General features: G+C 34.8%; 5 protein-coding genes across 5 annotated transcripts; 2 read left to right on the top strand and 3 right to left on the bottom strand.

The window, feature by feature from the left end:
* The first annotated feature begins 144 nt into the window (after window positions 1–144).
* On the top strand, window positions 145–1391 carry LOC117780844 (KRR1 small subunit processome component homolog). The gene has a single exon (XM_034617520.1). It carries the CDS (start codon window positions 284–286, stop codon window positions 1316–1318), a length of 1035 nt encoding a protein of 344 aa, XP_034473411.1. The 5' UTR covers window positions 145–283; the 3' UTR covers window positions 1319–1391.
* Window positions 1392–6201: 4810 nt separating this feature from the next.
* Window positions 6202–11363, top strand: LOC117779660 (epidermal growth factor receptor kinase substrate 8-like protein 1). Its single transcript, XM_034615926.1, has 6 exons — window positions 6202–6574; window positions 7254–7815; window positions 8544–9413; window positions 9989–10199; window positions 10258–10437; window positions 11037–11363. Exons 1-6 carry the CDS (start codon window positions 6250–6252, stop codon window positions 11127–11129), a joined length of 2241 nt encoding a protein of 746 aa, XP_034471817.1. The 5' UTR covers window positions 6202–6249; the 3' UTR covers window positions 11130–11363.
* Window positions 11364–11373: 10 nt separating this feature from the next.
* Window positions 11374–14380, bottom strand: LOC117780848. The gene is made up of 3 exons (XM_034617523.1): window positions 13962–14380; window positions 12450–13043; window positions 11374–11757 (listed from the first exon to the last, which is right to left on the bottom strand). The coding sequence occupies exons 1-3, from the start codon at window positions 14048–14050 to the stop codon at window positions 11490–11492; spliced, it is 951 nt and encodes a 316-aa protein (XP_034473414.1). The 5' UTR covers window positions 14051–14380; the 3' UTR covers window positions 11374–11489.
* Window positions 14381–22233: 7853 nt separating this feature from the next.
* Window positions 22234–23346, bottom strand: LOC117781171 (golgin subfamily A member 6-like protein 22). Its single transcript, XM_034617916.1, has 3 exons — window positions 23250–23346; window positions 22807–22930; window positions 22234–22753 (listed from the first exon to the last, which is right to left on the bottom strand). Exons 1-3 carry the CDS (start codon window positions 23321–23323, stop codon window positions 22526–22528), a joined length of 426 nt encoding a protein of 141 aa, XP_034473807.1. The 5' UTR covers window positions 23324–23346; the 3' UTR covers window positions 22234–22525.
* Window positions 23347–24555: 1209 nt separating this feature from the next.
* Window positions 24556–27000, bottom strand: LOC117781170 (probable serine hydrolase). Its single transcript, XM_034617915.1, has 3 exons — window positions 26839–27000; window positions 26550–26627; window positions 24556–25614 (listed from the first exon to the last, which is right to left on the bottom strand). The coding sequence occupies exons 1-3, from the start codon at window positions 26900–26902 to the stop codon at window positions 24782–24784; spliced, it is 975 nt and encodes a 324-aa protein (XP_034473806.1). The 5' UTR covers window positions 26903–27000; the 3' UTR covers window positions 24556–24781.
* Between the last annotated feature and the right edge of the window lie 277 nt (window positions 27001–27277).

Genomic DNA, 27277 nt, shown 5'->3' with positions numbered 1-27277 from the left:
TTTAATTCTAAAAAAATATAAAAAATTCACAAAATTCAAACAAAAATTCTGCAAAGATTTTAAAAATTCTACCTTCAAAGTTAAGAAAAATTAGAAAAAATATTTATTTTATAAGTTACCATTTTTGGCATAATACCCAAAATGGGACGAGCTGCCAGATCGAGTAATATTGTGGGGTGGCTACCTTCGGACTGGATGGCAAACTTTGGGCCAGGTGTTCAAAACAAACGTGCACGTTGTTAAACGAGAAAACAATAAATAAAAAATAATAATATTACAAAAAATGAGCGACAATGAAGATGAAGGACAGACAAAGCAGAGCACTGAGCCCGTGGACAATGCTTGGGCACTAAAAATACCCACGTTCAAAGAAGCAGACAATCCGCATGGTCTCGTCGAAGAAAGTTCGTTTGCCACACTTTTTCCCAAATATCGTGAAAAGTATTTAAAAGAAGTGTGGCCACTGGTGGAACAATGTGTGGCCGAGCATCACTTGCGGGCGGAATTGGATCTGATGGAGGGCAGCATGGTGGTGAAGACAACTCGTAAAACCTGGGATCCATATATCATCATTAAATCTCGGGACATGATCAAACTTATGGCACGCAGTGTGCCCTTCGAGCAGGCAAAAAGGGTGCTCCAAGATGACGTCGGCTGTGATATCATCAAAATTGGCAATTTGGTGCACAAAAAGGAGAAGTTTGTGAAGCGGCGACAGCGTTTAATTGGTCCCAATGGAGCGACATTGAAATCCATTGAATTGCTAACGGATTGTTATGTGTTGGTCCAGGGAAATACGGTGTCGGCATTGGGACCCTACAAGGGCCTTCAACAAGTGCGTGACATTGTGCTGGAGACGATGAACAATGTTCATCCCATTTACAATATTAAAGCACTTATGATCAAGCGCGAACTGATGAAGGATCCCAAATTGGCCAATGAGGATTGGTCGCGTTTCTTGCCCAAGTTCAAGAACAAAAACATTAGCAAACGCAAGCAGCCCAAGGTTAAGAAATCCAAAAAGGAATATACACCGTTCCCGCCCGCACAGCCGGAGAGTAAGATTGACAAGCAACTGGCGTCGGGTGAATACTTCCTCAACCAGGAGCAGAAACAGGCCAAGAGGCAGCAGGAGCGCAGTGCCAAGCAGGCGGAGGCAGCCAAGAAACAGGACGAACGTCGCAACAAGGACTTTGTGCCGCCAACCGAAGATGCTCCCAGTTCTTCGAGTCGCAAGCGTCAAAGCGAGGACTCCAAAGTCGATGTCAATGCGTTGAAGGCGAAGCTGCTAAAGGCCAACAAGAAGAACAAGAGTTAAATCATCAAAGTTGCTTTAAGTTAGTTAATAGGTGTAAACATTTCTTTGATAACAATAAACACTGTGCTCGCATTAGTGCTGTCAACTTTTAAGAGGGAAAAATGAGCTGTTTAAAAGAAAAGCTGAAATTGCCATGCGAAATAGCTAAAAATCTTGCCAACTTTTTTACACAGGCGCAGCTGATTTTCAAATGTAGTAGCAGTGCTGCCAACTTACTTTAATAGTCAAGTTGCAACAAAAAAAAAACGGCTGGCAGGCTTGGTTCGTTTTAAACCCATTTTTATATTGTGATCAATTTTTAAAATGTATCAAAATCTGCGATTTCTATACTTTTAACAATTATTGTTAGAATTTTGTCAACTATTTGGAATTTAATTATAGTAGACTTAGCTACACCAATCCCCCTTGAGGCACAGCGAACTCCTAGCATTCATAAAAATATTCTGCTTTATTTTATCTAATTTATTTTATCAAATTAAAAATTAACATAAAATTGCTAATTTTTGACAAATTATTGCTTAAAATTAAAATGATTCAAATTTAGCGCCGTTTGCAGATTTTGATCATTTTTTAAGACTTAGTGGTAGCGCTATAATTAACGCTCTCGCTCTCAGTGACGACGTTCGCCGTGAGAGCCGCTGCTTTGAGGCTTAGCTCTTGTCGGCTCTGGCTAACAGAGGGAGCTAGAGCTGCTAGCCGAGTTGAGTTAGCCAAGTTAGTACCTTGGTTTTGGTCTCGCCTGACGTACTAAACGCGGCCACAGCGGACAAACGTTCGCGTGTGCTATAAAAACAATTACGGCGACGTTGCGGCTATTTATTTGATTTATTTTTCATAATATTAAAGGAGCTAAATAATAAACAGTGTTGCTTATGTACTTACAAGATACATACATATAAGCCAGTATTGAGCTTTGATTAATAAAAGTGTTGTAAAATTGAGAACGAACGAACGAAAGTGGAAGAAGGCCAAAATAGAAAGAAGGCGAACGAAGGAGAATTCAAAAGCAAAACAAGTAAACGACAGGTAAAAGAGCGGAGCCAAGTTGAAGCTGGGATTGGTTGTGTGTGGATGTCAAGTGTGAAAGACAGAAAGAAATGAGACAAAAGCAATCCCAATTACGGTTAGGTTTTATGTTTGAAACAAAAAGATGAAAATAAAATGAAATAAAACTGTGTTAATGTAAACGTCAAGTGTTTGTTCATGTATAAGATGCATCTGCTAGAAGCGATTAACTGGAAACCAGTTGAATAAATACACAAGTAGTGAACGTGACAACAAAATTTCAAATTCGTGCTAATTAGAAAAGAATGCGCGACAACGTGCGAGAGCGAGAGCGAGCATGAGAGAGTGAGAGAAGGATGATGTGTTGTTGGTGATAACTGTTAACGAGATGCATACAGTGGCTCACAGCAAATTTGATCCCCTACGTATTTGCTTGGTATTTATTGCTTATATAAATTAAAAATAATTAAAAACTGTTTAGCCTAAACTCAGACAATAATTAACAAATTATTGTTTTAATTTTAATTATATCTATTTTCAATTAAGTGATAAATTCGTTTAAAATGTGTTTTGATAAGACTAGTGGCTCAAATAAGCTGGAAGCCACTGTATGTAAAATACCTGTAGGTATACACAGTGAATAACAATAGAATTTGCGTAATAAATAAATACAAACATATCTGTAGATTGCTGTCTCTAAATAAAAGCGGTCAATCAGAATATATATACACACACACATACACAAACATAGATAGCGCACTCGATGAATTAGTGAATGAATTGAACAAAAGCATTGAAAATCAATACGAGAAACCTGCCGCCGCTCCCAGTTTGTGTGTATGTGTGTGTGTGTTTGTATGTGCATTGCATACCTTTGGTATTATTCTCTATGTACGTACGTACAGTGGCTCTCAGCTAATTTGACATACTACTATAACATATTGCATATTGTATTTATCTTTTACTGAAAAGGAGTAATAAATTAAATTTAATAATTTTTAAAATATTTTGTATTTAACTTTTTATTTACATATGTACATACATAAATGAAAAAAACAAAATATGTACTTTTTCAAATAGGCTGAGCGCCACTGTATGTAGATTTGTATGTAGACTTTTATATACCTAACAGTAAGCAGCCAGCCGCCTGTGTGAAAAAAGATATCATAAAAGTATCAACAGAGCAAAAGAGGAAAACAGGTGGAAAAGAAAGCTTAAAAAATGCGGTCGTCAAAAAGTAAAGTTGCAGTAGACGCAGCGGGGACAAAAATGCGAGTTACCTTTTTAAAGCGCGCACACACACACACGCACACATACTTAGACATGGTAGGAAAGAGAGAGAGACTCACTCTCTCGGCTTACATACCTGTCAGTTCAGCAGCCACGCATGCGCATGTGTGCGAACGAGATGGCTATAGTGTTTTGCTTGGGGTGTCGGTATCGATGTCGATGTCTCCCCATTTGTAACTGAGCCACGAGAGTCTGTCTCACTTGTACGCAAGCTGGTTTTTCACAGGGGCACAACAACAACAAAAACGACATCAACTACAGAAATAATAAAAACGTTTGTTGTTTTGCCATTTGCCTTCGCTTTGGAATGTTTTCAGATAAACAAATAAAGAAAAAAAAAATACAATAAAATGAAATGCTACGTCGCAACTTAGTGCATTGCTTATCTAAATTTGTATATTCTTATACGCATGCTCACTTGCTGTGGGTGCAGCTTGAGATACATACAGTTAGTCAAGAAAGTGTTTTGATCAAATGAAAATTAACATGTTTTTTTTTATTTTAAATAATTAGTTAAGTTCAATTAAAAATCTTTTTTCTTATAGTAACTTGTTCTAAGAACCATAGACAATAACAAAAACCTTAAAAAATATATTTTATTTATACATAAATTAATTAAATTAATATAGTTACTAAAGGAAAAAGCTCACATATTTATTTTTAACTATACAAATTTTCTAAATGCAATAAATCTCATCATTATTATTTTTAAAATTAAAAATAAGATGAAGAAGGTATTTATTTGTGTAAAATAAAATATGTAATTTATATATTTTGTCAAATTCATTACTTGACAAACTGTATAAATATTTACATTCCTACTTATTGAAGATATTCTGAAATTTTAATACTCAAAACAAATGACTTTGGTTGCTATCAAATTATTGCTTATCGTAGCTTAATTAATTATCTTTACTAAATAAATAGTAGGCCGACCGGCTCGTCGACCATTACTTATTTCCATAGTTTTTACGGCACTGTGAAATACACCTGGCACTAGTTAAAGATAGTTTCGGTTGGGCCAGCTGCGTGTGATAACTTTTATCGCCTTGATTCGTCATCGCTGCCTCTTTGTCTTTCTGTTTAGTTGCTGAATGCTGTAAATCTTTGAAATAACTTGACGATGATGCAATTCGACATGCGAAATATAAACATGCCAAATACAAATAACAAACAGAGTAGTTGGCTCTAACATTCATGTTAAAAATTCCGACAAACATACATACATTCATAGTATACACTCGGAAAAAAACGACCCGTTTTTTGCCCTGTATATATATTAGTCATTGATTTATAATAGAAAGCACATTTTTTAAATATGCGACTAATCTTTTCTGAAATGTAATACATTTTTTCAGAAAAACAGCGGAACCATAACATTTGAAACATATTTTCTAAAAGCCATAAACTTTTTCCAAAGCATTAATATTTCTAAGTCTTACTTTAATAATTTATAAAAAAAAAAAAAAAAAAAAAACGAAATCAAGCCTTATATTATAAACGTTAGCTTTTAGCATTAGAAATCAATGTAAGTAAATAATAATAACAAAATACGCTATCTATCATATACAGGGGTGCCCCAGAAATCGAAACCAACCGAAAATCACCCAAAAATGTATGGAGATTTAGGGGATTTGCGGTTGGTTTCGCTTTCTGTGGCACCAGTGATATACATTATTTATAAGAATTAGAAAATTTTTATCTTAAAGATGTTGTTAACAAGAATTAATTTCGCGTTAATTTTTAAAAAAGATTGAAAAATAAGACTAATCTTTTCTTTTTTGAGAAGCAAAGCTGTTTCCAAACTTTAGAAATTATATTTCTTAAAAACCCTTTTTTTTTCCGATAAAAATACATTTTCTAATTGTTATTTTAAAGCAAAGGTGAATTTTGAAAAGGAAGGTGATATTATATTTTAGATATTATATTTAGAGTATTTTTTTTTTAAATTAAGTACTATTTTAGAATATTTGCAATAAATAGACATTTTCTAACTATCATTTTAAAATAATGGCAAATTTCTTAAATATTTTTTAAGTGTACATATACAAGCAAATTTGAAAACGTGCGTGTGTGTGTATGTGCTGCTGGGTATCCGGCGCAGTCGCCGTTGGCACACGCCTAAGTAGTTGCTGTCACTTAAGTCGAGGGAGCGGCTGTTTCTGTTTCTCTTTCTGTCTCTCTCACTGCTCACTTGTTCGCATGCAAGCATACACGTATGCATGTGCGTGTGTGTATGAGAATATGGGAGCGCATTCTCTCTCTTGTTCTCTGCTCATTTGCAAAAGTGTTTAGCAAGTTGCGATGGCAAGAGGGGAACTTGAAGGGGGGGAGCAATAGCCACATAGACAATCAGGTAGATTCTACAACTGACAAAGTGGGGTGAGGGGAGTGGAGACTGGCGCGCGATTTTTGAATTCCAATGAACGAAAATGTTAAAGTTTGAGAATAATTGCGATTGTGGTCGCTTGCTTGTCTTGGCTTGGCTTAAGCTTGGAATGTGGTTTGAGTTTGAGTTGCTGTTTGATTTTGAGCATTCCCATGTGTTAATAAATATGTATATTAGATAAAGGCGTTTTCACTTTTAGTTGCCGATCCAAGGACCAGGAAATAGTCATAATTTCGGCTTAATTAACATGGTCAACCATCATTCGAATGGTGGCGGCAGCGCCGGAAACAGCAGCGGAGGTGCTCATGGAGGTGGCGGTGATTACTCCGGAGATGATCGCAGTGGCGGCGAGGAACGGGAGCGTCTGGATGGCGATCTACATGATAAGCCCACATATCTGCTGGAACATCTGGCCACGTTCACTGTCAACAAGGAATCGGGCATTGTTTATCCGGCTGATGGCATGCGAAGACTCTTGCAGCTGGAGAAGACTACGGGAATTTGGTCACAAAAGATGCAACTTTGTTTAGACTACCAGTGGGTCCTTATCATGGACTACGAGACGGGGGTAGGTTAACCAAAAAAAGAAAATATAATAAATATATTTTAATGGAATAAGAATTTTCAAAAATTTCTAACAATAACAAATTTGGGGGAGCTATGAACACTAAACTGGGAAATTCGTATAGTAATTAGAAAAACAGAGTAGGCAACTAAATTTAGATAAAATATAATTAAGAATATAATGTTGATTTATATATTTATTTATAAAAACCAAAATTAGGAAAGAGTGTTGAAAGAACAAAATTAGGAAACTTATAAGATAATAATGATATTAATATTGGGCAACAAATATCAGGAAATAATTAATTTTGAAATGCACTATGGAGGAAAAAGGGAAAATAAATTAAAAAAAATAATTTTATTAAGAATACTTTACAAAAATACCTAGCATTGGGGGAAAAAGAACAAAACTAGAAAAGTTGTATAATATTTACGAAATTAATATTTTATAATATTCATAATTATATATGATTTAATTTAGGAACAAAAACGAATTTGATAGACACATCAAAAATATTTTGTTGAAAATCGTGCTTGACTAAAAAAGGAACCAACAATAAAAAATAATCATAATGTGTTCTACTATTTTAAAGGTTTCTTGCTTGGTAGGTTTATAATCTAAATGATGCATGGAACATATTCCAGGATGAGCACATAGACCAGAGAATACATAGATGTGAAGAGAAGATTTTCATCTGTTCCGCAATTCTCAACAGTCACAAAGCGTGTCTGCCGTGCACTTGGTGGAGGATCTGAAGCTGCTGCGCAGCGGCAAGATGATCACACAGCAGCGAGGTGCCACGCCCACACAGCATGCGGGAGGCGGAGGAGGAGGAGGAGGCGCCTCCAGCTCTGGCTTGGCAATGATGATGAGCAAAACATCATCATCATCGTCGCACAGTCGAGCCGAACACCATCAGCGGGAACAGCGCGATCGGGAGCGCGGCAGGGAGCGGGAAAGGGAACGCGAACGGGAAAGGGAGCGAGAGAGAGAGCGAGATCATCAACTGCAACTGCAGTATGGCATGCGGGCGGCATCAGGTGGAGTTGCCGGAGTTGGAGGTGGCGGAGGCGGAGTCGATCACAATGGCGAAACGGATTCGGAGCATGGCGTCGGAGGCAATGATCGCGACGAGACGAGCTCCACATCCAGCGAGAAGTACGAGAGAGACGTTGCCGTGCTGAATCATTGCTTCGATGATATTGAAAAGTTCATTGCACGTCTGCAACATGCGGCTGCCGCATCCAGGTAGGTTTCCAGATTTTATTAAGTATTCCTACAAATATCAGTGTTTATATAAATATTTTTTGTAATCGTATTAACATATTTGATAGATACAATTTTTTGTTGATATTTTTGTATTTTTACAAATTTTTTCTTGCCTAATTTTTATTATATATAATTCCTTATAATTTATTTGCTAATTTTTGTTATAACATTTTTAAAACCTTTTATTTTAACCAATTTTTTCGGTATTCTAAATTCGTCTAATGAAATTGATTATTAAATTTTTTAAATGGCTTTTTTTTTAAATAACTATTAAAACTAATATTTTTTAAATATCGAAGTATTGTTCGAAATTTATATTTTCTATACAAAATAGCCATAATTTAAGACACTCGCAAAAATAAGTGCAAAAGCTTAAATATTTTATAAAAGTTAGGAGTTTGTTTAATTAAATATTTTAGACTTTTAACTTTTCTAATACTTGCTTTCTCAATTTATTGATTTTGTTTATTTCTAACTAATAATTCCCCATTAAATTTTTCCTAATTTTTGATTCGTCAAAATTTTATTAGCTAGTTTTATGTACCAAATTTTTATCTATAATTTTAATATTACATTAAAATTTTAATTAAATATAAAAATTTTGGTGATATAAATATTTTTAATACATTCAGGAAAATTATCAAGTAATAAAAATAATGGTTTTCATATTGAAATATTAACGATATAAATATTTTTAATATATTCAGGGAACTGGAGAGACGTCGTCGCAATCGCAAGTCAAAGAAACGTGATCCGGGAGAGGGATTGCTCACTTTGAGGACACGACCGCCGCATGAGAAGGAGTTTGTGGACATCTTTGCCAAATTTAAACTTTCATTCAATTTGCTGGCCAAGTTGAAGGCACACATCCATGATCCCAATGCGCCGGAGTTGGTGCATTTTCTATTTACGCCACTGGCACTGATTGTGGAGGCGTCGAGTGATACGTATTATGAGTCGCAGCTACCCTCGCGTGTTGTTAATCCGCTCCTGACGCGCGAGGCCATCAATTTGCTAATCAACTGTGTGACCAGCAAGGAGACGGAACTGTGGCGTTCCTTGGGCGATGCCTGGGTGATACCACGTGACCAGTGGAAGGAGGATGTTGGCAGCTATCATCCCGTATTTCTTGATGGCTGGTCACCCGATTATTTAGTCATCGACGAGCTGGAAACTCCATCTCCGCCGACACATGTCAACAGCAAACGACGCCTTGATGTGCAGACTGGTCCAGGAGCAGCACTTGGACTCAATGGACGAGGCGCTGCCGTAGGTGGATACGATGATTACGATACCAATGGAATTGGCATCTCACTCAGCGAGAAGTACACCATTCATCATGGCAATGATCGCGATCGAGATCGTGATCGTGATAGAACTCCCGATTTTAATGCTCGCAGCGAGCTCTCCTTTGATTCCATTGAGCGGGGCGGCAGCGGTGGAGGCGTCCAGTCCAGCAGTGCAGCAGCTGGCCATGGACACGGTCCAGGAGCTCAGGGACCTACACTTAGCGCAATCACAGCGGGTCTGCAGAATCTGCACACGCGGGAGTCTCGCAACGTTGGCGGAGGAGCAGGTATGAATGGTTATCGATAAAGTTATATAGATACAGATATTTTATATTTAAATTATGTCAGGAAATGCCATTTACAAACAGCATTATATCAAATCCCAAAGATATAATACTGATACAGATTTATATAGATACTATTGATATTTATATGTCTGGCATATATAATATCCTGGAAACAGAATAAAATATATAAAAAAAAAAACAAAAAAGACCAGATATACCAAATAATGCAAAAAGAGACAAAGATACATTTTTTATTTCTGAATTTAATATCCTGGAAACAGAATAAAATATAAAAAAATACCAGATATACCAAATAATGCAAAAAAAAAAAACAGAGACACTTTTTTTTTATGGTATATATATATTTTTTTTGTATATTTGGCTTAGTTTTTTTTTGCTCTAAAAATAGTTGTAGTTTGATATTTGTCCGATATTAATTTGAAAATTTTTTTATCAATTATTCTTGTTATATTATTATGCTATTAATATCAATATTGTTTTTAGTAAGATATTATTTGTGATTTATTCCCGATTTTAATATAAATATTTTTTTTATGGTCGATTTGCTTCGATAAAAGGTAACTATGGAGCGGTTCCTGGAGGCGCCTCGGAAATATCTGTAGCTGCTGCTCGAGGTGTGGGCAGCCCCAATGCCAGCGAGGATCAGCTGTTGGAGGCGTGGCTTGAGGATCTGCAGTCGACGGGCGCCAAAGTTGTGCTGGTCACCTACCCCCGCACCGCCAACAACGACAAGGAGCTGAGCGTCATGCGCGGCGAATACTTGGAGGTGAATCCAATCAAATCTGTTTCCAATATGCGTTCTTTAAGGCTGTTTTCTTGCACAGATCCTGGATGACACACGCAAGTGGTGGAAGGCGCGCAATATGAGAGGACAGGTGGCCCACGTTCCCCACACGATTGTCACGCCCTTCAATTATGGCGACGGCGAGGGCAACGGTCAATTCTACGGCCAACAGCAGGCGGGAGGAACGAGCAAGTCCCGTCATTTAACAGGTGGCAATATGGTAATTTCCAACTTTAAAACTTTGATAAAACTAAACCGATTTACAAAAGGAGTGTTTTTTGATCTAGGTTTGAGCTATTAATTCATACTGAATACAAATTTAATTATTTTTAGTAAAAAATTGCTTCCTATAGACTATACCTACATATTGATTTCAAGGGTCCCCCCTTTGATATTTTGAAATTTGAATATTTTAAATCTCAAGTTTGTACTTTCAATGAACTCCTTGTATCATAATTAGTGTAAAGCAACACTTTAAATTTGATTCTGAGACCTTTCATTTTCTTGTACAAAATCATGTCAAAATTAAGAATAATTTTGAATTGTAAAGTTTTGCTGGTCAGAGGCTTCAACAAAATTTTAAATCTGTCATAATCTTCCAAAACCCAACCCCTTTTAAACGGAATGTCATTTTGATCATGGTTTGGCCTCTTTATTCATGTAGCATTTAAATTTTATAAATTTCGAGAAAAAAATGTACTTCTGGATCTTGGTTGCTCTACATTTATTCTGCATTACATTGCATTACTATTTTTGTAAAAGCCAATTTTCCGAAAATTTCCCATATTTTCATATTTCATCCAATTTCTTTTGTTTCAGGACAATGCAAACATGGATCAACGCTCTCCGGATGCAACGGATATGATTCGTAGCAAGCACTTGGGCAAAAAGGGCGAGTTTCGTTACTTTTAGTGGAGAAATGACGTAATGGGAAATATACCTAAATATAAATACGACTGCGGATCAAAGATGATATCAACGTAGCGCGTGGATCTGTTTCTATTTGTATATGTGTGCGTGTTGAAATGGAAACTCGAAACTAACCATAAGACTAATTATAAGTTGTATTTCGTTGAGTGGACCCGGCGAGAGCAATAGATTGTTTTTAATAAAGCCTTGTCTTTGCAATAACTAAAGGAACCCAAATTGAAAACACTTTTTTTAGGGAGATCTGAGTTCGTACATATATTTAACTGGTTTAACTGGTGAACAAGAAAAATCCAACGATTGCAACTACGATAACAGCGTGATCTGACAAGGATCTCAGCTCCTTTAGATGATGGATAGCTTCTCCACGCGTGAGAGTAGCGGGGAATCTGAATGATATTCAAGACTCCTCACGGCAAAGTCACCTACATCATTGGTAAAGCACTTGAGCGTTGAGATGGAAAACGGGCGTACCGGAAAATTGTAGTAAGTGAAATATTGTCCATTGACCGCAATGAGGAACGAACGGTCGCCAATGCCGAAGGCAATCTTGAAGAGTTTTCCACGCACAAAGGGAAACTCGCCCTCGGTTTCCTCATCGTCGCTGGCAAAGCTGAAAGAGTATGATATTTATCATTATAAAATAGCTATATTACTATGTCGGGATTATAATTTTCATTTTGTTTAACTTTTAGAATTTAAATTACTTATAATTTGGATATACATTGTATTACATTAAAAATATCCCTTTCAAAATAATTTAGACTATGATTTGTATTTGGGGTAAAAACTAGCCAGAACGTACGTTTCAAAAAAATTAAATTAAATCTTTATTTTTTTGGTTTTTCAATTATTATAACTTTTTCAACTCTGAAAAACTGATCTACAGAATACATTTTTGTTCATAGACGCATTCCAAATAAATAACATTGCTCGATTTCTCTAAAACTAACTTTTTAAAAGATATTAGAATTTAATATTTTCAATATGAAGTTTATAAAATCATAAATAATGCATTTTTTTTAAACTTTGAACTATCGAAAGCTGTCATTGAAGTAAACCACAAAAAAATATTGAAAGATTTGGCTACAACTTACTTTTGTCAACCTAAAAAAGAATGATTTAAGCATTTCAGCTAAAATAACTTTGTCAAATCCGAACGAAGTATTTGACAGATTGTCTTTTTGATCATGAAACCGATCATATCATTAATTGGTTTTAAATTTGTAGGATTTTTCGCAAACTTTTTGTAAATTTCAATTTTGGAGAGAATACAGAAACCAATTAAAGGAAGAATGCACCTACCTGTTGTCCTCACGCTGATAACTCCGCGAAACGGTCGTTTTGTCGAAATTGACGTGAAACTTGAGCACCATGCGACCCGTATCGTTGCACTGGAAACAGATGGAGAACTCCGTGGTGGGCGGTCCTTTGGCAATGCATTCCATGGCCACCACGGTGCCGGTTTCGTAGCGCCGTGGAACATCGCTCTGGAAGGCAACACGATCGACACACATGAGACTACGGGGAAAGACCAATGGGAAGAGCATGCGATGATGGAACTGTGTGATCTTCTCGAAATCTCCATAGGCGCGCACAAAATTGATTTGCTTGGGAAACTTGACAAACTCAAAGGATCCATAGAGCTGATCATTCACATAGATCTCAAAGCAACGCTGCAAGACGGCAACGCGAAAGGTGAAGCATTGTCCTGGCACCAAAGGATTCTTTGGCCCATCACACTTCCAGTTCTTGGATATTTCCTCCTGTTTCCAGCCCTCGCCCGGCTGAAACATGCTCCTTATGATTTGTCCCTCTCGAAAATTCGCCTCGATCTTCAGGAAAACCGTTTCACTCTCATTCTCCGCATTCACATTGTCAGTCAGATCCAGCGATATTCTAAAAATTAATGAAATGAGTTTTATTTTATAGGTAATAAATTAAAAAACATCTTACTTTAAATGTCAAAGTTAAATAAATGTATGAATAACAAAAAACACTTAAATTAAAAATGCCGTAAATTGTTTGGTGGTCAAACATATTTGAAGTTAAAATTTTTTTATTAATTTTTATTTATCATTTTCATAATAAAAACTAAAAATAATAGTTATAGAAAGATTTTTTAATATAATTCGGAGTATAATTATAAAAACATCCTTCTTTTGGGCGAAAAATAAAAGTTAGCTATCAATATTAAAAAAAAAAACCGATATACACTTATTTTGAATTATTTTATTTTCTTTTAAACAATAACCGTTACGATCCCTGATTAAACTTTAAAAAGTTTCATAGTATTTCTTATAATTTCAACTTTAATTCCAAGATTTGTTTTGCTTATTTAAAGATTTGATGAAAATATTTAACTCAATTTTTGTAATTTTTAGATTTAGATTTCTCAATCGGTTCAAATTTTCTGCAAGGACATCACTAAATCATTTCTGTAACCAGTTTTCACTTACTTTCACACCAATTGAACGTCTGATGATTTATATACTAAATCTTATACTTCTTTCAAGAATATTTCCTATATTATCACAAATTAAATAGTTACGATTTCTAAAAAATTTTATATGACTATGAAATATTTTTTAAAGAAATTGCTTATGGTTTAATTTAAATAAGTTCGATTTTTGTATTTCATATGAAATCTACTTAAATTAGCTGTATACATATTAAATTTTTAAACTAAGGCACTTGTTTTGCATTTAACGATTAATCATGGTGCTCAAAAATAGTTAAAGTAAAATGTAAATTTAAAAGTGCGGTGTACAAAGTGAAGAGGAGATGAATATGAGAGAAAAATAATTTGTTGCCTACTTATTGGGGTGAGGTTTGACTTTGCCGCTGACGATGAGCACATGACCAAACGGCACCTCGGTGAGCACTTTTGCCTTCCAGATGTTCATTGCGATTCAACTGCTTTAACTGCTTCAACTGCTCCAATGCAACTGATTTCAATCGGATTACCACGTAGCGCCAAGTGCCCCAAATGACGATGACGATGACGATGACGGTGACGACGACGCAGATATTTGTTATTGTTTTATGCGATGTTATGCTAATAGATTTGCCATTCATTGCTTTCTACATTTATTATGATTATGTAAAGCGGCGGCATGAAATGAAGAATTACCTGCAGCCGCATGCAAACTTGACATGGACATGGACATGGTAAGGTTATCGCCGTCGAAGGACCCCAAGTTACCCCAAGTATATACCCCGGTACTACAAAAATGTACGAGACTTATACATTTTTGACACTTTATGTAACAGGCAGAAAAAAAAAACACAATCCTATAAACTATACACGTACATATTCTTGATCAGCATTAAATGATCTATCTGACAATATTTTTTAGATTTAAGAAAATTATTTTAATTTGAATTTTTATTGAATTTTATTTTAATTTTTTCTAAACATTGAGTTTTTTGTTTGAAAACCATTTTTTTTTTTTATCAGTGTATATCTTATAAACTATACACGTACATGTTCTTGATCAGCGTTAAATGATCTATCGGACAATATTTTTTAGATTTAAGAAAATTATTTTAATTTGAATATTTATTGAATTTTATTTTAATTTTTCTAAACAATAATTTTTTTTTAGAAACCACTCTTTTTTATCAGTGTAATAAGATGTTTATCTCAAAAGCTTTGAGTCAAAGCACATAGTTTTGATTTTTTTAAAAAATGCTTTGGAGACAAAAGTTTTATTAAATTATCCAAGCTTTTTTGATTTTAAGAACAAAAATAAATAAAGTATATTTACTCAAAAGAAATAGTTATTGTCCATTCAATGCGTCTAGAACCAAAAATATGGAAAAATTCAGAAAAAATGTTGAGAGAACATTCAACTTTAAGGAATCCTTGGGGAATTTAGTGCAGAAACCTAAGAGGATTCTCTAGCAAAACTTTGTTAAGAATGAGTAAAAGAATCTGCTTCATCGAAAGTAATTCACAATGTCAAATTTGCTAAGTATGCCTTGATAAATAGAGAAAATTCCTTGGCGCTACTGGGCTGTTTACAGTCGAGCACACTCGCCTGTAGCGCCCAGACTTGTTACACCCACCAACAGACCATCAGACGAACAGAAACATGTGAAACATCAGCACATTGACTGCAGTGCTGTGGGAACCTTGCGCTTTTATTTATTTGATTCAATCCTTGCCTTTGTAACCCATAACTGTCATCCTGAAGTTCTTTTCACGGTTGTTGGGCCCACCTGGCTTACCTCCACTCACTCCCACTTTGAATCGTTACCAGGCTATTGCCATTGCCTATTGTTGTTGCGTGTCTTCGACGAAGGAGCGAAATAAAACAAGGCAACAATTGATTCCCTGTCTAAAGTTTTTGCATTTATCCAATCCTAGAGCTATGAGAAACCCAGAGAGAGAGAGAGAGAGAGAGAGCGAGGTAGCCCCCCTCTGCCGTCCTAAGCTCGGGGCCACTCATCATCATTTGTTGAGGCCTTCTTAGGCTTTCGGCTTTTTGGACAGGGAATTCATTTCTTTTGACGTTTCTTTGGCACATTCAGCTCCGTTGAGCTAAAGTTGCCCGTAGCACCCACGACGCTACCAATGACATCCACTTTGCCTCCAGTTTTCGGTCTGCGGGGGTAAATTCCCTTGGACGATGTTCTTCTTTTCTCGTCCTCGACTGTCGCTTGCACCTGATCAATTTTAGGCTCTTGTAATTGCGAATTTCAGCTCGGTAACAATCTCCAACTCCTGCCTTGGTCTTTAGCCTTATACACTGATCAAAAAAAAACTCACTCAAAAAGATTTTTTTTAAATAAATATTTTTTTAAAGCTTAAAGAGAATAATAGGTGAAACATAATCAACAATATTCATTATAATTCAATATTGTGCAGCCCAAACATAATCAACAATATTTATTTTAATTCAATTTCCGTACAACATAGTAAACTGTTATAATCTTTGGATTGAAGTTAAATGAAAATATTAAAAATAATATGAAGCATATATAAATTGAATATACTTTCATTAACTTTTGCAAGTTTTTTTAATAATTATTATTTTACATTTAACTAAATGTGAAATTAAAAAGTTATTAATAATATAAGTATTATAATATATAGTATTGTTATGGTTTTAATATATTCAAATTAAGTTTGACCTTTAAATGTATTTTATAATTAATTTTTGAATCAAATTGTAAAATTTCGATAGTAAACAAATATTTAAATATACAATGTATATTTTTTAATTTCTTTGTTATCAGTGTAACTAATGGGGTCTAGGCAGTCAGCGACGCTGCCTGCTATCAATAATCCAAAGTTAATTGGTTAATTATGACTCTGTATATCTATTAATAAAAAAATAACAAGCATAAATCCAACTACAATGCTGGAATTTCTGTCAGTTCGTTAAACCTTATTTGTGACCTTGTCGACCTTTCACCTTAAACAAACAAACCCTAACTCTAAACCTAACCTCAAACATGTAGTGTAAGTAAACAGAGCTAATGAAGTAATCGTGTCGATTTCAACTTTAATTTCCGGTTGTCATTCTCGCTGATAACTCGGGCAAGCTTTGTATACGTTGCACAATTATCAGTTGAGTCTTGAGTTGCGAGACAGAGAGCGCATGAAAGAAAGAGAAAGAGAGAGATAGAAAAGTATGGGAATGAATGAATTGGCCACGTCGTCTGTCGTCAGCTGGAATCCAAAACTTTATCGGAAAATTATGCTATCCCCGTTCCGGAATAACACTTCTTTAGACCGCCTTTGGGCGTATCGAATGAGTTTAAAGTTAGCTACGACACGTCTACAAAAATCAGTTTTTACAGTCGTGTGGGAAATAGTACAAAGCAATAATGATAATGGTTTTTATGGCACCCCCCTCACAACCTGTCGACCCACAATAAATGTATTTGCCACACAGTATCTTCAACCAGAAGCCGTTGTGATCGCCACTTTCTAATCAACGACATTCCCCCCGAGTATAAAGTAAATATATATAAAGATATCTATAGCTCGTGGTTATATTTATTCGGTAGCTAAAGGTGTCTCGGTTACGCTTATGGCACGCAATCAGTTTAACGGCAAAAGATTAGAGAGTCAACCTGCAATATGGGGAGTATACCATATCTCGTATCAGTGTCATTATCAATCCCCGATTCTCTTCGATTTGCTTTGCTCGCTGCCTGAATGAAAGACCAACGGTTTTGTGCAATTTATGATTAATTACAAAAGATGGAAGGGGAAGGGTGAGCAGTGCTCGATTCAGTATTGCCAAATTTCGTAAAAAAAAAAAAAATTAAAATTAATTCAAAATTGTAATTATTTCAATTTTCAGATAGATTCTATATGAATAAATCATGTTGTTCATGATAAAGTGTTCGAGAGAATTTTAGATTTTATTGAAACTTGAAAAAATCTCAAGAAACATAAAAAATTCGAGTTTTGTTAATTTTTATATATTTTTTGTTGGAAAAATTAGGTTTTTTCAAAAGTTACGCTTTTATTTTTAATATGCTTCGCTTTCTTCCCAAAAAAAAATACATTTGCAGCTAAAAATAAATTTTTAGAACAATAAGCTTTTAAATGTATTTTTTTATGTTGAACTTTGAGATCATATTGAAAAAAAACTATAATAATCATCAACAATATTTTTTTTTTTCGATTTTATGCTGGAAAATCTAGCTATCTTGCTTCTCAAAACTTAGGGATAATGAAATGAAATTGTACTTTCATTTTTTTTTTTACGATTATTATACCGTAACAAGTTTTTATGTACATTTTCAAGTAGAACATAAATAATATTAAATACGTTCATAAAAAATTGTTCTTTGGGATATTAGTTATAATAGAAAATTTTTACACAACGTTAATAAACATAGAAAACCCAACAGATCTTTTTTGCAGTATATTTAGTTGAAAATTTAAGTTTTTTTATATTCTTTCCGAAAATTAAATGTTTTTTTTTTGTAATTCTCTCCGTGAAAAAAAAAGGTTTTTTGCTACTCAAAATATGGCAAGACTAGCTCTAATCTTAACTTAAGAAATTGCCGCTAGGGAGTTAACCAGTTGCCGATCCGATCTCCAGCGATCCTCGTTTACTTTCAATTTCAGATGACGTCGACAAATTCATGAACACAGCTCGTACTGATCGGACGGTTTTTTTTTTGGTTTATTTAATCGTATTGGTTGCGCTACAAAGGTGCAATTTGTCACGCCCACTAGTGGGAGGTTGGAGGTTGGATGTTCGCCATTTTGAAGGCGATGGGGTGCTGATGGAGGGGAACTCCACCACGTGGCGTTAGTTTAGACATGAAAATAACTTAAGCCAAACGAACAAACTTTTTGCAATGCGATCACAGTTTGCATTCCCTTGGCCCAAGGAATTCGCTGCCGAATTGAGAAACAAATGAAGTGCCCACAAATTACTATATATGCCACATGTTACATGCCACACGACAATTTGAACCGCACACGAGTATAAAGAGTTCTTAAGCAAGATTGATCCTCATCTCGATCTTAAAGATCGATCGCTCCTCGGAGCAGTTCACTATGCACTTGACGCGTATCGAAACGTAACTGAAACGTTAAATTCGTCGATGAAATTTAAAACGTCAAGCAACGTTGACGTTGCCACGATCGTTGTTCGATCGGTAGAACCGACATAACCGAGCCAATTCTCCCTACCGTCAACTGATATGAATTGCAAGACACACACACACATACAACCATACTCTATTTGCAGGTGGAGAGAGGAGCCTGTCAGTGTTGACAGCTATTTAAGGGCTAAAAATCGCTAATTTTATAAACAAAGTTAGCTTAAAAGTTATTAAAAGTGATTCAAATAAATGCATCGGAGTTCTATTAGAAATGTTTACTTAAATCCATTCTTCTAGCGTTTTTTTTAAATTATTTTTATAAGAACCCAATTATAATGTGTAATAATACTTACAAAAAAAAATACTAAGAAATTAAGTCAAGAATTTAAGAATGATTTTTTCAATCCAAAGCTCAAGTCCAGACTCTATTTAAAAAAAGTCGAAATTTGGTTATAGCAACACATTAAACTTTTTTTTCAAAGATCATACCTACAAAATTTTAATATTTTTATTATATTTATTAATTAAGCTATAAACAGTAATATTAAGCAAGCAAAAACTAAAATAACATAGATCTTTTAAAATATTTGTATACATATTTTTCTTTTCTCTTAATATATTTTCTTCAAAGAATACGTATAGTTTACATTGATTTATTTAAGAAAATATCTGACAATCTAAAAAGTAGAGTAGAGTAGAGTAGTGCAGTAGTAAAATAGTCAAATCTATATTTTTTCAAGTTAAAAAATTGACAAGCCTAGCTTTTTAATAGCTCAAATGACAACACTGGAGCCTGTGTATGTGAGGCTAAAACAGAAAAATAAATAAATATGAAATATTGAACGCATGAAATGTGGGGAAAAAAGTGGGTAATATTTTTGTAGATAACATACACACACACACACAGGTATGCGCGTGTGTGTTTGTGAGTGTGCGCTGCCTCTGTATTGGCTATTAAATTGACGACTCAAAACTCCAAAGAAAACGAAATGGAAAATGTCGTTAACGACAAGTGTGCGTTACCATTTATCTCAATAGATTTCGAAGTACGGTTGCATTGAGAGCACTTCTTATCAGCAGGTAGTCAAGGTGTATGTGTGTGTGTGTGTGTGAGACAAATGACAACTACAACAACAAATGTTGTTTGCTATTTACGCGACACACTTACAAACATACAGTTAGACAAGTAACTACTTTGACACTACAAAAAATACACACATTAATTTAAATAAAACTATGTATATTTACTTTTTCACATTTTTTATAAATTTATTTTCTTGTCATTTTTATTTTCAAACAATTCAAATTGCTTAAAAGTTTCTTTATTTGAGGATCCGAACTGTCAAAAATTTTTTTAAAAACAGCTTGATACAATAAAAAACATAGTAATGAAAAATGTTCCAAATTTAAACTATTTTTTTTAAAGTCCCAAAAATACTCTAAAAAACGAATCCTTTTCTTGAACCATCTATTTAAATTTTCGAAATAAATATGTTTAAGAGTGTTTCAAAAAGATAAACTCAACGAAAACCCACCAAAGATGTATGGGTTATTACCGAAACACCCCTGATAATGATCGTTACAATTGAATAGGATTTTTACCAAGAAATTTTTGTTTTTTACTTAATATTTGTGCTCAGCATAAATTTTTTTTTATTTTGTTTCCCCTTTTTTATTCTTATTTATTAATTTTAATAACTCTTATTTTATTCTTGTTTTTACAAAATTACTCGGAATTTACAAAAGATTGGGTACGACTACTATTAAAAGTACTAATTAAATATGTGTCTGTGTGTTCTTTTTATCGTTGTCAAAACAATTACTTGACCTACTGTACATACGCGATGTGTGTCGACGTCAAGCGCTCTTCACACGACACGTTTGCGTTTACTTTTGCGATAGTCGGGGCTCCCCCTTCATTCCCCTTACCACTGACACCTTCACACACACACTCTCGAAGAAGGTTCTTTGGGCGCTTTATCAACGAGGGAAGAACATGTCATGTCGCCATTGTGTGTGTCGAGAAAACTCATAATTTTCTTTGATGTTTGCACGAGCCGAGGTGTCATTAATTGATTTATTACTAAAGTTGATTGCCATACACTGTCTGTCTACTGGTTTACCTGTCTGTCTGTCCGTCTGTCTCTCTATCTGTCCGTCTGTCCGTCTGTCAGTGTGAAGTGATCTTGATCTTCCAGCCAAGATCTGCTGTTGCTGTGGCTCGGACCATCTAATTGCCAACTAATTAAGAGAACAATTTGGTAAATGTGTTTGCCTTTTGTCGAGTGCCTGAACTTGTCACCATCGGGACTCGTTTCCTTTGAGATACCGACTTACATGTTCACAGCACTTAGCAGATTGGGGGGATACAATTGTTGTGGGTGCAACAATTGGTAACCCAATTCCTCTTCATGTTGCAAACCCTTTAAAAAAAACAAATATTTTTTATTTAGCAGATCTTGAATTTAAAAAGCTAACTTGTTATTAAGGTTCACCAAATATTTTTTGCAAAATCTTATAAAAAAGCTATAAATAAAATTTAAAGAAATCAAAAAACAGAATACAAAAAATATGGCATAATTTATATATTTAGAGTTTAACAAAAAATTAGAGAATTTATATCAATTTAATCTTTCAAAAGATTATTAGATTAAAAATACACCTTGATTCAGAAAAAAAATATTAGGAAGATATTTCACAAATATTAGAACAAAAATTAATTTCAAAATTCTTTTTGTTTTTGAACTTTTTTTTCGAACAGTGTTCATAATAGTGATGTGAATCTAAACTTTAGATCGAGTTTTATATCGAAATAGAATATCGCCAAAATAAGTATCGAGCTGTCGATATATCGGAAAATAACTGATCGAGTTGCAAATATCGAGCTATTTAAAAAAGCAATTGTAATCACAAATACACGCGTACTTTTATTAGAAATCTTATTTTTCTTGCATCGTTTTCATGTTTTATTCAAGCTTTGGCAATTTGGTAAGTTATTTACTACGGTCGTTCAACAAAAATTGAACGACCAAACTCATTTCTACAAACGATAGATCGTCAAAAAAATCATCGAGTTGAAGTACTCGATAATCGCTTCCGTCAAAATCGGTTATTCGATATTTCGATATATTTTTACAGCACTAGTTCATAATATATGTAATATTGATTGATTATAGATAATTCTAAATAAATTAAAGCATTTTTGAGAATTAAGCAAAATTTTAAACAGTTTAAGGAAAAAACGTTAGTGCCGATACAAAAAATATTTTATTCAGGGATGTTCCAAATCTCAATAATATATTGTTGGCTTACATTTCTCGAGCACTCCTAATGAAAAATCAAGCCATTCTTTTAAACGATATTTTTGTTCGTCGTTATCTAATTTTTGCCATCCAATTTGTTTTCACAAATTAAAGTTTTTTATATTACTATATATAATTATAGTTTCCTAAATTGTTATTCAAATTACATGTTTGCCGTCATTGTTTTCCCAATATTAGTTTTAAAATTTTTGGCATTCATAGTATTATTTGTCGAAATTCTTAAATGGAATCGTTATTGGATCCATGCAACAGGTTGCTGGGTCTCATGTTTATTCGTTTTGGGCTCTTGTTTACACTAGGAAAAAGCATACAACTCTCGTTTGGTCATGTGTATACAGTGTACACCTCGGCGTCTATTTATTCAGCTTGGGAATTGAATTTTTTTCAGTGGGAGACACGTCTTGTTATCTAGCAAAAGTACATAATGTAGAATTCCACAAGAAAAGAAAAAATAAAACAGATCTAAAAACAGATCCGTCAATTGCGATGACTTTCACCGGTCTTCTTTCGTATACAGTTGGCATCTAAAACACTTTGCATAATCAGATTATCCTCTCCTTTCTCATCCTGCTTAAAGTCTTCTCTCGATTGCTTATTGAGACTTTCCAATTCCCTTTTATAATTCTCTAGGGCACGTTGCAGCAGTTTCTCCACAGGTGAATACGTAGAACGTGAACGTAGGCGAGCTTTAGCTATTTCCAGTGACTGTCAAGCAATTAAAATTTAATTTAATACTCTACTTGACTGAATATACTTACTTTTAAGGTATTGGCATTTCTCTGCAGAGCCTCCTCGTAAGATAAAACCTTTGGCGACTGCACAGCTGTGGATTTTTCTGCGATTCTCTCTTGCTGACGTTCTAATTTCTGTTCTTCAGCTTGCCTGCAACAAAATCAATTTTGAATGTTAAACGACCGTTACAGCGCTCACAAGCAAGCGCCATCTGTCGACAGTCCGTCGCAGTCCGCATGACAGTCTACCGCTTATTCCAAGCCGAATTTTCAGGCTAAAACTAGCTTTTTTAAGACAATTATTTTACAACAAAATGCTTACACAATTTAAGTGTTAACGTTCTTGAATATAAAAATTAATTAAAACAAATTTTCAGAGTTGGCCGCAACTTATGCTACACATATTTACTTCCTTCCAGTGGCAATTAGTGACACACTGGAAGAACTATGATTTAAATTTAAGTACTTACACCTTTTCCAGTTTCTTATCTATTTCCGCCTCAAGCGCCTGATATTTTTCATTTATTTCCTTTATTAAATCCATTTGTTTCGATACTATTAGAAATATGACTTTTTGATTATATTTGAAGAAATAGAAATGACGGACGCCAAAACAAAATGTTGCTAGGCAACAATGCTGCCAGTGCTGCCCTAAAATAGGAGTATGATATTAGACGTCATTGCGCGGGCTTTTAAAGTCATAAAAAATTATTTAATGTGTAATAAAAATATATTTAATATAACAACAAATTTGTCTTCCTTTGACTTGCATTAAACTACATCTAAAAACATTATCTTAATTGACTTCTATGTTTATTTAACGATCGCGATGAAATATTCAGCAAATGTTCATAATAAAATTCCAAATTTTTAATTTTTTCCATTTGTGTGGGCGGAGTATTTCGACTACCGGATATCTTACAGTCTGGAACTCCACAAAAGCGTTCTTAATTTGGTATTGTTAAGAATTGTTCGGTTCACGGACCTTTATGGGCTATCAGTTAACCAAAAGATTGCAGATTTATCTGCTGACTTGACTAGCAAGTTTTATCATATGACATGTATTTATTTCAAAATCAGAGTACTTCTTAAATTCGCATTTTTTTTAATTATCTGGGAAGAATATTCCTTGTACATTGTTATGAAGAAATCCGATTCGATATTCTACTTAAAGGGTTGCACAGAACAAATCTCGAATACAGACTGTAAAATGAGTTCATTCCAGTTGTTACTGATACTCTCTGTACAGCTTTTGAATGGAGTTTTAGCTGCTACTACGGAGTCCTGTCATTATAATAAGCTCTATCCGGCGGAGACAATTAAAGGTTATTATTACTGCTTCAATCGAACTCTACACTATGTCAGCTGTCCGGGGGACAACTCCTACTTTGATGTCAACTTTTCCGTATGTCGTCTTGGAAAACCTCCAGCATCGTCTTCTACATCGACATTGGCTGCAGAATCGTCTTCAATATCGCTTCCTACATCGACAACGCCTCCTAAACCGCCCTCGGAATCCCCTTTAAGATCGCCTTAACCTATAAATTCTGAACTCTAACAGTACAAAAACCACAGCATATTTTTAGGCGATTGCGTTACTTAACACAGTTCTAACTGCTGTTTGATTTATTCAATCTTCATGCGATTAAGTATACTAACAGTTAATAATAAAATAAAACGTTCAACACAAAAAAGGTCTATCTATCTTAAAAACTACGGCTGTGGTAGATATTTACGATGTGTACTCTATGTGTTGCGGAAATAAAAATCCGTTAATTCAGGCGAATTTTCCAAATTTCTCAATCATTTCAAACAACGGTTAGTTTTTTAATACTGGTAACTTCACCAAAAGAAATATATTTAATTAAATGTACATATCATATGTATGATATGAAGCCTCCTACTTATTTAAGACCCGTTTAGCTCAATAATCGATCAGCAATGATTTAAAATAGACTAATGCTAAACGAAACCGAACAAAACGGGGCCTTACAAATTTGTATTACTTATTTAAGAGAAATTGTGTTATATGTGGAGCGACACGCTCCGGCGTAACTAAATGCAGATGATGCGTTCCGGGCACTTCGACGTAGACAACATGTTGGGCGTGTTGCTTGAGTGTGTCGATGACCTCAGCATAAAATTGAGTCGATTCAAACTGCATGCCGGGGACTCCCCGAATGTTAAGTACTTTACAGCGTATTTGCCGGGCATACGCGAGAGTTTGCTCGGCCGTAAAGAGTCCAAGAAGACTAACTTTTAGCCGCAGATCACGGGCAAAGAGAAAACCCTTTTGATTGGGTTTCATGCCGCGTTTCATTAAAATCTTGACAGATTGCTCGTCCACGGAACCATCGTAGGCATCCATCACTAACTTAATCATCTCGTCGTAGGAGTAACACGGCTGTTTGCTCTCCGGCAACGTTTCGTAGTCAAGGAATTTATCTAAAGCCTTGCCGGTGCCTTCAGCCATTCGCTTGACGCCTCGCACTGTTGGTCCAGCAATGTCAATATTGATTAATTTGTGCACTTCATCCGGAAAGCTGGCGGCATACATGAATGTGAGTGCTCCGCCCAGAGAGTGACCCAAAAGCGTGATATTCTTCCAATTGTACTTGCGCACAATGCGACGTATTAAACAGATGCCGTCCCAGAATATAAAGTACTGCATTCCCTGCGGATAGTGAGAGGAGTTGCCATGACCAGGCAGATCGATGGCCAGCACCGAATAGTCCGCCGGCAGCAATGGACACAGCCTGTCAAAGGATCCGCAATTGTCCTGCCAGCCGTGCAGGGCCAGAATCGGCTGCTTGTTCCGACAGCCCCACCATTTACCTGCAAATCGTATAAAACTAATATAATTTTATTTTGAACTTAATGAGATTATTTTTTTGAAAAAAATAACGATTTTATGTTTAGGTATTTTTTTTTTAATTTAATAATAATTATTTATAATTTAAAATTCATACCAGCACATACAGCATATCAATATTTTATAATGACGGTTTTTTTAACTTTTAATATTATTTCCTAGTATTATTTTCCTAGTATTATTTTCCATTTCATACGTCTGAGTAAATCAGACTTTGGTGATACATAAAACAAGTTATCTATATTGTTATAAAATTTTAAATTTTGATTCAACATATAACATTCAACATTTATTAAAAAAAAAAATATTTTTCATTATTATTTGTAGAATCCTTGTAAGCTTATAGATTGAGTATTTATTAACGCGCATGTAACGAATATATCTGACTTTTATAAGGCTGCAATAGGAGCGATCAGTTAAAAATGCAATACACTATTCGGTTTTTTTAATAAAGTGTAGTTTTTACCGATTGCGTTTTAACTGTAGATAAACTCTAAGTCTATAGAGTAAATTTGTAGAGAAAGTTGTACAGTTGAGGTGTCAAAATGCTCTAGCATAGAGCTCTTCAAGGTGTTTACACTACTCTACCTACTGTATATTTTCTACACTCTATTGCCAACACTCTATAGTGCATATGCGACTTAAGGGTATTTTATAATCGGCGTGCCGATGTTGAACTATTTATTTCCTGGTTACACTTTTCAATTGCCTGTTGTAGATTGTTGATCGAGTGTCGGCGGCATGTTAATATATATAATATAATAATCACACCCATCATAAACGTGTGCCTGTGATTCAAGCACATTTTTAAAGATAAGCTGACTCAAGATGACGCAGCAATGCCGCTACAACAACAAATAAACAATAAAAAAAACTATAGATGTATGTATGTACATACCTTCGACGGTTCCCCAAGGAACTTCTATTGAGAATTCAGTCCAATTGTTTTCTCCCAACATTGGCTCAGGTTGACCAACTGAAATGTCAAAGAAAAGTATAGTTTAAGTTACAACAACAGCAACAACAACAAGACACAGGTGAACAGGTTTGAAATTTGCTTAATTCATAAACAGCTGTTATCGCATCACACACACACACACAGAGACTGGTGAAATCGTCTGGCGTCTGGAATTGTTGAAAACTTTGGACCACAGGTCGCAACGGACCGACAATTCATTCACACTCACTTGATGTCTTGGCCGTCATTTTGTCTTCCAAATTAAATGCCGTTGCTACTCGGGCCTGTGCCATGGCTTCAACCTTTCTGAGCAAACAAGAAACGCGTCTCTCTTATAAAAATTGCACACTGCACAGCAAAGTCGCCAGCGTCAACAACAGCTGATTTCGCGAGACGGTTACAAATGTAGAGCTGCCAGCTTGTTTTAATAGTCATGTCGCAACAAAAAACGGTCTGGACATTTTCATATTGTGATTCAGCTATCTTTTATCTATAGCTAATTTGTAAATTACTACATTTTTAAACTTACATCACAAAGAATGGGATTAAATAGCACTATTTCCGTAGCCAATTTAAATATTAAAACTAGATTTTAATTATTTTAAGTCAATTTATTGTATAAAATTTCTTAAAATTTAGTAATATTTTATTTGATTACTGTTGTCAAC

The sequence above is a fragment of the Drosophila innubila genome (genome assembly GCF_004354385.1).
Source record: "Drosophila innubila isolate TH190305 chromosome 2L unlocalized genomic scaffold, UK_Dinn_1.0 4_B_2L, whole genome shotgun sequence".
In the NCBI taxonomy this organism is placed as follows: Eukaryota; Metazoa; Arthropoda; class Insecta; order Diptera; family Drosophilidae; genus Drosophila; species Drosophila innubila.
The sequence above is the reverse complement of the archived record's forward strand: the minus strand, read 5'-3'. Positions and strand labels throughout refer to the sequence as shown.

What these genes read in the sequence shown, in the direction of transcription:
- LOC117780844 (XM_034617520.1), top strand. Translation starts at nt 284, where the DNA reads ATGAGCGACAATGAAGATGAAGGACAGACAAAGCAGAGCACTGAGCCC.
- LOC117779660 (XM_034615926.1), top strand. Translation starts at nt 6,250, where the DNA reads ATGGTCAACCATCATTCGAATGGTGGCGGCAGCGCCGGAAACAGCAGC. An exon ending in CATGCGGCTGCCGCATCCAG is followed by an intron (nt 7,816 to 8,543) that starts GTAGGTTTCCAG and finishes TAATATATTCAG; the next exon opens with GGAACTGGAGAGACGTCGTC. An exon ending in ATTTAACAGGTGGCAATATG is followed by an intron (nt 10,438 to 11,036) that starts GTAATTTCCAAC and finishes CTTTTGTTTCAG; the next exon opens with GACAATGCAAACATGGATCA.
- LOC117780848 (XM_034617523.1), bottom strand. Translation starts at nt 14,050, where the DNA reads ATGAACATCTGGAAGGCAAAAGTGCTCACCGAGGTGCCGTTTGGTCAT. An exon ending in GTCAAACCTCACCCCAATAA is followed by an intron (nt 13,044 to 13,961) that starts GTAGGCAACAAA and finishes ATTAATTTTTAG; the next exon opens with AATATCGCTGGATCTGACTG. An exon ending in TATCAGCGTGAGGACAACAG is followed by an intron (nt 11,758 to 12,449) that starts GTAGGTGCATTC and finishes ATACTCTTTCAG; the next exon opens with CTTTGCCAGCGACGATGAGG.
- LOC117781171 (XM_034617916.1), bottom strand. Translation starts at nt 23,323, where the DNA reads ATGGATTTAATAAAGGAAATAAATGAAAAATATCAGGCGCTTGAGGCG. An exon ending in GATAAGAAACTGGAAAAGGT is followed by an intron (nt 22,931 to 23,249) that starts GTAAGTACTTAA and finishes ATTTTGTTGCAG; the next exon opens with GCAAGCTGAAGAACAGAAAT. An exon ending in GAAATGCCAATACCTTAAAA is followed by an intron (nt 22,754 to 22,806) that starts GTAAGTATATTC and finishes ATTGCTTGACAG; the next exon opens with TCACTGGAAATAGCTAAAGC.
- LOC117781170 (XM_034617915.1), bottom strand. Translation starts at nt 26,902, where the DNA reads ATGGCACAGGCCCGAGTAGCAACGGCATTTAATTTGGAAGACAAAATG. An exon ending in AATGACGGCCAAGACATCAA is followed by an intron (nt 26,628 to 26,838) that starts GTGAGTGTGAAT and finishes TTGACATTTCAG; the next exon opens with TTGGTCAACCTGAGCCAATG. An exon ending in TCCTTGGGGAACCGTCGAAG is followed by an intron (nt 25,615 to 26,549) that starts GTATGTACATAC and finishes TACGATTTGCAG; the next exon opens with GTAAATGGTGGGGCTGTCGG.